This window comes from Dysidea avara, chromosome 9, assembly GCF_963678975.1.
Source record: "Dysidea avara chromosome 9, odDysAvar1.4, whole genome shotgun sequence".
NCBI classification, from domain to species: Eukaryota; Metazoa; Porifera; class Demospongiae; order Dictyoceratida; family Dysideidae; genus Dysidea; species Dysidea avara.
Genome location: NC_089280.1, coordinates 10,648,540 through 10,659,010, shown reverse-complemented (window position 1 = coordinate 10,659,010; position 10,471 = coordinate 10,648,540). Strand labels below are relative to the sequence as shown.

At 37.1% G+C, this 10,471-nt stretch overlaps 1 protein-coding gene across 2 annotated transcripts; it reads right to left on the bottom strand.

Annotated features, from left to right (window-relative positions):
- Positions 1-267: 267 nt before the first annotated feature.
- LOC136267291 (uncharacterized) lies at positions 268-10,471 on the bottom strand. Of its 2 annotated transcripts, XM_066062381.1 has the most exons (8): positions 9,217-10,471; positions 8,917-8,970; positions 7,910-7,941; positions 7,525-7,665; positions 2,099-2,227; positions 1,138-1,228; positions 981-1,089; positions 268-602 (listed from the first exon to the last, which is right to left on the bottom strand). In XM_066062381.1, exons 1-8 carry the CDS (start codon positions 10,355-10,357, stop codon positions 410-412), a joined length of 1,890 nt encoding a protein of 629 aa, XP_065918453.1. In that variant the 5' UTR covers positions 10,358-10,471; the 3' UTR covers positions 268-409. The 2 variants fall into 2 exon arrangements, with proteins under 2 accessions (XP_065918453.1, XP_065918454.1); XM_066062382.1 differs by lacking the exon at positions 8,917-8,970 and having other exon boundaries at positions 9,217-10,470.

Below are 10,471 nucleotides of genomic sequence, written 5' to 3'. Positions count from 1 at the left end.
GAAGAAAATCTGGACACTTTTGGGGATTAAAAATCCATAGTCTTTCTTCCTGTGTTGTTCTCCAAGTCCATGGTTATTTTTAAATGCATAATAGATGACAACATCCACTTTGAGGTTCTTATTCACTTTTTCACTGATCTGAGTAGAAAAGCCATATACATGGGCATATGTGTTATCCAGTCTATTTGAGATAACATGTTCTGTGGAAACCCTAACCACAGGATGCATACTCAACAATCAATAATGACAGTGCATTGATACAAGTGATTTAATGATTCAAATTTTGGTATTTATTGCAAATTATGGTAATGCATTATGGACTGGTAACTATAGTGTAGATGTGTTACAGTGTATAGTGTCAACTATACATGTGCTTGTGTGTGTGATGTAATAATCTTGACAGCATGTATTATACTACACTATCAGTTGTAGCTTTGTGGTACTCGTATGCACCAAATCTGAAATGTATCACTTTGTCTTCATGTCTGGTATCAATTCTAGTCCAACCATCAGAATGATTAAAATAGTTCATAATCTCATCTCTGAGTTCATATTCAAAGGTATCCCATTTACTGATCTTGTTCTCTTCAAGATGTATTGTCCTGCAGATACAGATACACACAAAGATACAACCATGCATGTAAGTGAAAACACTAACCAATGTCTGTAAAAGAGCTGGCATGTTATAGTAAAAGAACCACCATCAGGTGTACAGAAAATAAGCCCAAGAAAAGTACAACAACTGATATAAAAAATTAAAAGCAGATATCAAGTTTCACATTGGTTATAACTTTTCAACTATGTGTCACTGGAGTGACATGCACTACAGCGTATGGTCTATTAAAGCAGTTCACTTGCTTTCTATGATATATTATAGGCTTTAAAATGTCACTTGCATATCTAAACATGTTATCAATGCTTGAGAACGCTGGGATTTGGGTAACTGAGGTTTCACTGTAGATACAACTATATACACTTACTTTGGGGGCCTGTAATCAACAAAATCTTTAATTTTATCATTATTAGGTTGAAAAATCAGCAGCACACATCCATCTTGGATAAATTCATCCAGTTTTAGGATACGCTTGACTGTAGTGCAGATGAATGGGTGACTGGTTAAAAACAACATGCACTAACCTGTATTTACCCTAGCGTGACTGTCCATTGGACCAACAACTATAAAACTGAACGGATCTTTCACATTATGTTTTTTCAGTCTGGCTATGAGCTACATAATGATAGACAAGTTACATAATAGTAAACAGATATGTAAACTAAATTATTGTATATACACTTGTTCAAAGCTTTTATTACAATGGGTAATGAAAAGGCACATATACCCTAAGTAATAATTAACAGCTACAACTAAGGTCAGGAGTGCACACGCCTGCTGTTTTAGTGATATGGACGCATACAAATATCAGTAATAAATTGCCTATGTGGTCTATATGCATACCTTTATGTCATACAGCATTATCATTACATTGCAGTAAAGTGAAACTTGTCCAATATGATTGTTTTTGGGCCAAAAATTAGGCTTGAGCCAATTATGCTTTGAAAACTGTCTATTATGCTTTTGAGCACTGCTCAAAACATCAGCCTCTTATGCTCAAAATTATGCTCCCAAAATCAAGATTATGCTTGAGAATGGACTGTTTTATTAGAGTATATCAGGATTTACTGACTGTTGTATTAGAGTATCTCGATCTTACTTCCGTTAAGTGTAAATGATGAGCCAATAAACAGTAAAAATAATTACGGCATTTTGATATAAAATGCAGTAATAATGTGCACTGTATTCATTTTACTGCAGAGCGCGCTTTGCACATTTAATTAAAATTTTTCCTATTGTGCTGGCTGGCATAATGCTTGATGCTTTTGCTAAACTATTTTGCTCGAAATTATGCTGGCATAATTGGTACAAGCCTAGCAAAAACCTTCTAACCTTATTAACAGGTAGCTATCACTGCAAATGAATGGCATGATTATTAATTGGAGATTATTAAGTGGAAAGTTGGAATTACTCAGTGACCTGAGGAGTGCTTAAGCTTCATTGTTACTTGTGTCTATGAGTAGAACTCCAAATATTGCTTCTCACCTTGTCAGTGTGAACATCAGGAAGGGCAGACAAGTTGGCAGGAGCTCTTAACAAAAGCAATTTACTATACTTATAGTCTTCTTCCTCAGTCAAAGATCGATAATGAGAATCTAGCACAATGGAAGTGACCTGTAATTAGAATACATACAATCCAATTGGAAACTTGTGACATTTAGAGTATGATACATGACAAAATTTATTGTACAGTGGAACTAGTCTTAGCGGCTACTATTCTCATGTATGACTAAAACCACAACCTACCTCAACCACTGCAATCAAAAGCTTGAATATTGGCATATATTAAATTTGGCAGTTTGGTGACGAATTGCCAAATTTAGTTTATCACCAAAATATATTAAAGCCAGGATTAAATACACTACAATATCATACATATAGTCTAGAAATATTCCATCATCCATTAAGATCCCTAAATTCAACAGTCGACACTACGTCATATCACTGCTTGACTTCTCTACGAGAGTACTTCATTGATCTGGTTAAAACTGGGGAGGGAGGTTGCATTCCACCATCTACTTTGTGTACTAAGTTGCATAACAAAAAAAATTAATAATGATAGTCTTGTGCCAGCCTATGGTAAATGTACAGTAGCTGCTAGTAGCCTGTGAACTATGTCGTACCACCTGCCTACCTGTAAACTATTTCAGCCATGCACATTTTTCAGAGGGAATTTTAGTCGAAACCATTTCATTCCCCTGTATCCACCACTGTAACTAACCATAGAATTATTAATTTAGAAATGAAGAAGGGATCCAAGGAATATGATTGATGGCATTACAATATAGCTCAGTGGAAGAATTCCTACTTTGTCACATTCCTATGAAGGAAATTTTCCATTGAGCATTGAGCTATGTTGTAGTGCATCTTGTTTCAATCCCTTGGATACTTACTTTGTTTTTAAATTAATAATTGCTAAAATTAATGTGACTGAATTTTGGGAAACTGTTCCAAATCACACATTAGAAGTTTCGAGATAAACGGTTTTAAAGAATTCAAGTCAGCATAACATGCCAAGGATAACTAGCATGCATATGAATTTTACACAAGAGATGCATCAATCTATTACCTTTTAGACCACTTCCAGTACTTGTAGCTGCTTGTAGAATTTCCCGCCAAATAAGATAGAAAATCTGTGCGGTTGGACGGGCGAAGTAGTATCATGAGTACTCACAAAGGAGAGGAGGGGCAAGAGATAGACTTCAAAATGGAGGAATACCATGATTAAAGTTCAGACACGAGATTACAGAGCTGTGTTGGCTTCTTAGTGGTTGATTATGCAGCAAATTCAACAGAAAAATGTTTCTCCAGCATTATCAGGCCATCCACCAGCAAACTACTAATTTTTTCCAAGCAAGGTCCTTCACAAGGCCTGAAAGACTGAAACGCTCTCCACACCACCCAGAAAATTCATCTGTTCAAACCACCATCGAGTAGTTTGAGTAGTACTGAGGGTCAAAACTAGTGGTACGATAGTGTAGCTATTGATAGTGTAGCTATCTACTGGTGGTGTTAGTTTGATTTTGCCTGATGTGCGATTTGGAACAGTTTTGTAAAATCTGGTCACAAATGTATTATTGTAAGATTTTGTTATTATGCGCCTACGGCTGTTCTATTGCCTATCAAACAGTATGGTAGTATTGTTTAAGTAGGGCTTGTCCCTAAAGTGATGCAATGTCACCTTAAAAATCATCCTAGAAACATCTTATGCAATGAAAATCACCTTTACAGAATAACATTAGTCCATCATATTATTAACTACAAGAAAACATTTACAGGTGGCTGGATATAGAATTTTAGAAATATGCCCAAACTAGAATTTTTGTCTGCCTGCTTGCCTGCGTATGGTTACCATTTTACACCACAGAAACAAACTCAAAAGGAGATGTGCCTTTTGTAGTTCCAATGAGTGTGTGTCCCCTGTACCTTGTCTTTCCTTTTATGCTCAATCAAGCTGGGCATCGTCTTCATGTAGCTAAACCATTTCCAGGTGTTCATTTTCATATTAACACTTTCCTTGAGCAGCATATTTAGATGCCACAAAATTATCTAAAAGTGCTTACACTACTGTAAAAGATACTGGACACCTGGTAGATGCCTGTAACTTCACAACATCATGCCCATTAATGGTCTTTGTTGATTAATAACAATCAAGCAATCAAGCAGGAGATCACACCTGTTAATAATGTATTTACTTGAACATGATGACCACACCCCTTATTAGTTCCGTAATAATAGTACAGTGTACATAAGGAATAGCGACCATGCCTCAGTCTTAGTAGGATATAATAGAGGCTGACTTGAAGTACTATAATACAGCAGTCACCCTAATAGTACAGCCACACTTGTATAGCTGTACGCTATAAAAAACAGAAACTAGTGTATTTAAAAACCTATTAATTAGAAAAATGACTCAGTAGGGATCCACACGATAAAATGTAGTGAAACAAGAGATGAATGCAGCATAGCTTGCTGGGAAATCCCTACTTTGGCATTCAACAAAACTATGCTGTAATATAGCCATTCATTTCTTGTTTCACTACTTTTATTGCTTGGATTACTACTTCATTTTAAAACAAATAATAAATTAGTTAGAATATAGTGCACGACTTATCTAGTAAGGTGACTTCTTTATTTGAGTATCTTGAGTGAGCGTTTGGACTACGTGATATTTTAATGAGCATAATCGCAGTTTACTTGGAAATAATCCATTGCAAGTATAAGGAATTTTAAACTATAGTAGCACAGTAGGATATTCACTTCTTATTGTTTTATAGTATCTGGACATTACGTACTACTCCAATCCAGCTTGTTTCAGTACATTTTATTGCAGTGGTACTACATTGTCCCTACTCTAGTTCAAAATTCCTTATACTTGTTTGTGACCTTTTTCTGTCAATTCATGACTACCATTAAAAAGCTATCTATGGTCACATAAGTAAATAGCTACAATTCTCATACTCATGAGTGAGATCATGATCTGCAACATTTGTGAATCTAATAATTGCATTCATAAAAGCACAAGGGCTGACCACCTACATTCTAGCTGTACCTATACTACTGATATGCACCAATGGAACCAATGTCTGGCTTAGTCACACTTACATGCAGCTATGCCAGACTAACTCAATTACAACAATAGTCTACTTTCATACATATGCTTTGTGCATACCATTCCACAAGCAGTCCATTTCCTGGTGGCAGACAACATCTTGTCTACAACGGAGAACAGCTCACTGAACTACCCACATGTCAATTCCAAATATGTTGGTGTAATAAGATTGTGAAACATGCATACCTGGAGATTGAAGCCGTACTGTGCTATGACCACTCTAGTATATGGAAGGAAAAATTAAGACAATAGAGCATGTATTGTGTGGATATCAACATGCCAAAGGTTCTTCTTAAGTGATTTTGAAGCGTTTCTGTGAAAGAAGTAGGGCCATAGCTGTAGCTACTTTTTTTGCTACACTTGTCTGAACGTATCAGGCAGGCAGGCAGAGGCAGGCAGGCAGTAGAAAATTCCAACTCTTTTTATAATTCTGTAGCAACCTGACGGAAACATTTTGAGTCGATCTGAAGGGACTTTTGAGCTAGATTTTACCCAACCAATACTGTCATGTCATCATGAGAGGAAATTGAGGAAGGATTTTGGGTGATATTTTATCATGGGCCATGCCCACACCTTCATCGTCCCTATTATACAGTATTATCATACTGTATGATTACTGCAGCCCAGTCGATAATGGGGTATGGCAGTTGTGCTTAACTGCTGTAAGTTGCAGCTGGATCATTAAGGGGCATGTTCACCATGCCTTCATCTCACTATTATTAAGGTAGTTACCAAAGGCATGACCACCTGTGTTCAATCACTATAAGTATACAGCTGTTGTGCTCAATTTAACGTAGTCAGACCATTAAGGGGCATGGTCATTAATATTATTTATAGTTCCATAAACTCCTGAAGGATCATTATGCATACTGTAGCTACATATTTCTCAATAACTATTGTCACTTGCTTTCTCTGTGTTTGATCATTTTGCTAGATCATTGCAGGTCATCATGCTCTTGCATGAAGGAAGATGATAAGCAGCATATTTGAAGACAAGGCAAGGTGTAGGTGCAGTCACATGTCAGAACCCCAAAAGGCACATCCTTAGGTATGGTAACTTATATTAAGTCTTAAGTCTCACAACTGTTCGATGAGACTAAATCACTGACCTAATATTTGTACTACAATCTTAGCTGTAAAACACTGCTTTAGGAATGTTAAACATCCTCTGATATCTAAGCATTACTAAGCATGATTATTGTGCAATAGATGCTTACATTTTTAGTAACCTTTAAAAGGGTTTTGATCCTTCAAGCTAATCTAAGAGATGGATTGCCAGCCCATTGTGGTGAGTAGTTTTGTGAAAGACAGAAGAAAGAACAAACAAATTGATTTTTATAGGAACTACTATTATACTGAAACTAAAATACAGGCGCTTACATTAAAGGCTATGATGTGGATTGAGACTTGGCTAAAGTGTTTGCCTTGAATTGGCAAATTCACTTTTAGCCATTGAGCATACAAGTACACTATGTAAAACATGTCACAAATACAAAGCCAAGAGTAGCTACGTAGCTATCTGTTTGTAAAAGGACCCACAACCAGCGTTGAAACTGGGTCACTACTGCTGACCCGGATGACCCACTGACCTGGATAGCAATCAGGGTCAGACCTGGATTTGACCCGGATTAATTAAAGCCGAGGTGTGCAATAAGAGCTATGTTTCGGGTAGTCTCAAGCGAGTGAGACTACGTTTTGAGCGTTCAATTCGTATTGAGTAAATGAGTAGTAGTTATGTGATAACTAAGCCGGTAAGTTTATAATTTAAAATCAGTCAGTGGGTTTGGTTCCACGTAGCTGTGAGTTTACAGATAGCAATTGGGTGCGGCTTCATGCATACCTAGTATTCACAATTTTCCGATATATTAAAGTGGGTGTGGCTCACAAAAGTGCTTATCCTGCTGCAAGACTAGACTATATACAACTCGTACAATAATCGATTAATGGGCGTGGCTCCACATAAGCTTGCAGACAGCAACGGACACAGTTTCGTGCTACAAACTGCACTTACTAATAAATGGGTGTGGCGGAGCATATGTTTGTAAAGCAATAAGTGGGCGTGGCTCACGAAAGAGCTACGCGACTAGCGTTTATAAGTTTCCACGTCGTCAAACGAACAATTTCGTTTCTCACGTGACCCAATCCGGGTCAGACCCGGATAATATGTAAACTGGGTTGGACCCGGATGACCCGGAGAAAATGTGACCCGATGACCTGACCCGGTTTCAACGCTGCCCACAGCAACCTATTATATACACCATAAGAAGCGTGATTATTTAAAAATTCCACAAAAAATTACCTGCTTTACTTCTTTCATTCTTATCAACTCAAATACAGACCGATGGTAGCCACAACTCACATCCAATACATGATATGATGACTTCTGCTTGTACTTTATCATTATATCTCCACAGGTCAATGCAATACAGTGAGGTAGTGACTACATAAAGGAATTCATTAATGTGAAATAGGGTACTACACTACTAGCAAACACTTTGCAAGCATGAGACTTACAATGTATGTACGTATGACCCATATACTCAAAAGCAACTAAATGTTTTCAGTACTGATAGTAACCAAGGCTAATATCATAACCGGATTAACATTACAAATACAACTATGTGCATATATCATGACCTACTTGTACAGATGTGAATACATAATAATATTATGTACATACATACCATTTTGGTATCTGATTTGTTCTTAGCTGGACCTAAAAATTTAGTACAACAGGTATAGATAAAAGGAGAGTACATTACTACATTACTAGCTGGGTTCCCAACTACAGTGGTCCCTCCACTATCTGACCATCAATAACCAAAACATCTGTTATTCAAACAGTAGACATGACTCTTCTATTTTTTAAGAGTATTTTGTCTAAGGTGTGCATTCTATTAGAATAATTGAACAGGGCTCAGTATATAATATTTATCTGAACTTTGATTATACGAACACACTCAGGGCCCAATGAGTTGGATAATATAGCAGGACCACTGTCTAAAAATAGAAGCTAGTATGAACTATGACCCAAATGTGTTTGCTGTACAGCACATGGTTTTTGGATTTTTCTGGTGAACATAGAAAAATTGCTTTACAAACAGGCGCGGATCCAGGAGCTGGCAAGAGGAGGGGCACAAACAGGCTAAGTTGTAGGTGGTTGGGGAGAGCAGATTCTCTTGTTAGTTGCTATATTTTTTTAAGCAGCAATGATTACTCCCTAGTAGGTTGATTTTTGTAATTATGGCCTTTGCAGATGGTTGTAAAGTCTTAAAACTGTTTAAAAAGACTTTAAACAGTTCATTAGCTATGAAACTAATGAAAGTCTTAAACACCAGTAATACAATAAATATTTTTAGAGGTGTTAGTATGTATGAAAGTGCTGGGTGACAGTTTGACTGCCTTTTAATCTCTTTTAACTTTGGATTCAGGTGAGTTTGCATAAAATGCAGTTTTCATGAGTCATATAAATTGAGTTTGGTCTGATAAGTACATAGAATTATTTCTATCAAAGAAGTATGCCTCTTCCATAGAGGAGGGAGGGGGTAATTTGCCTCAAATGTCCCATCCTGGATCCGCCATTGACAAAGGTATAGGGGTGTACATACTATGCAAGGGCATGAGTTGTATGTAGGTTTATTCCCTGAAAGCATCCAAACCCAATACATTATGTGAACAACCATCTACATACCTGGATTAAACAATGGTATATACACAGCCTGATTGTGATTACTACTTCCAGTTGCTAATAGGGAAGTCAAGCATGCCACATAAATCAAGTACAAATATAGCAGGAGAACCACGATTACAAGAAATACCATAAGGTTGCAAATTGATGTGAAAAATGCTTTTCAATCCACCATTGTAGAACACTTAGTACAATTTACAAGATGGTCATGCAGTATTTATATAGGACAATCTAAAGAGGTCATAAGTCATAACTATAACTGTGTACTGTTATGTACGTGTTAGCATATAGATTTAGGTATACCTGATGTGTAAAGCCGTGATAAATCCTCAACTACTTTGGCAACTGACTCAGAGTCACAACGATAAAAATCATATTTATCTGTCCCAGCCAATGTATGATTAAATATCTCTGACACATCATCTGTAACCTGGACACTCCTAAACATCTTTCCGGCACCAGAGTTGGTTGAGAACAGTTTAAGAAGTAAGAAACTCAAATCGTTATGATCACCATCCTCTAGCCTCATGACCTTGCTTATTTCAATCAGCTTGTGCACATGTTCACCAAGCAAGTACCTGGAATTCATACACACATCAAAACAAAACTGAGCAAACTTGCTGTGTTGCAATTCTGGATGACTTTGTACAAAACAATAAAATAAGCCCCATAGTAAAGCCAGCAATGCTACACAAAGCAAAAAATAGTCAGTTCCCTTCAAGATGTTAATAAATTGTAGTTTAGCATACGAGCATGTGACATTGTGAAACTGAAGTTCTGCATTAGCACTATCACACTTGAATTTAATTTCAGAATCATTAAACAGAAATACATTGACAATTATGGCTGCAATGATCAACAGAAGTTGGATCACTAGCTTAACACAGTAGGAAATCAACATTTTCTTCTTCCCTTTAAACTCTTTGGCAATGTATTTCATAGCATCGAAGTTCTCCTCGGGGTATTTTCCTGTGCGACTGTCACGAAGAGCCAAATCACCAGCCTGTTGGAAAAAAGAATCCATTTCTCCACCATACACAATTTTCCAAAAAAAGTGAGGAGCCAGGAGGATTATTCCCTGGATAATCAAGGCTATGGGAAGTTTTGCTGTAAAAGGAAGAGATTTTTGACAGTAATCATTCACATAGTCAACTTGATCAGTACTAAATCCAAGGGATGGCGGGACAAAACATGATACAGCGCTTTTATTTTCTTTGAAGAAGTCGACAATGAAATTGGAGAGGCTTAATCCAATAATGGCGACTGCCAGGTAAAAAATGGATTCGTCCCAAGCAAATTCTTTTGGTTGCAGCTTTTCTTTCGCTTTCGTCGCGTTCCTTTTTGATGTGTCAATGGCTAAATCCACCAATGCCTTGAAACCCTCGTTTCGAGTATCGTTGTCTTTCTCGTTATCTCCATTGCTACTCGAGCCATTGCTAGACATCTTCGTACTCAGCTATATATTGAAACTATAGACACCCCAGTACTAAAGTGAGCCCTGACGTATCTTTTATAGCGATATACTGCACTACGCAGAGAGACAAAGATCAAAGTTCAA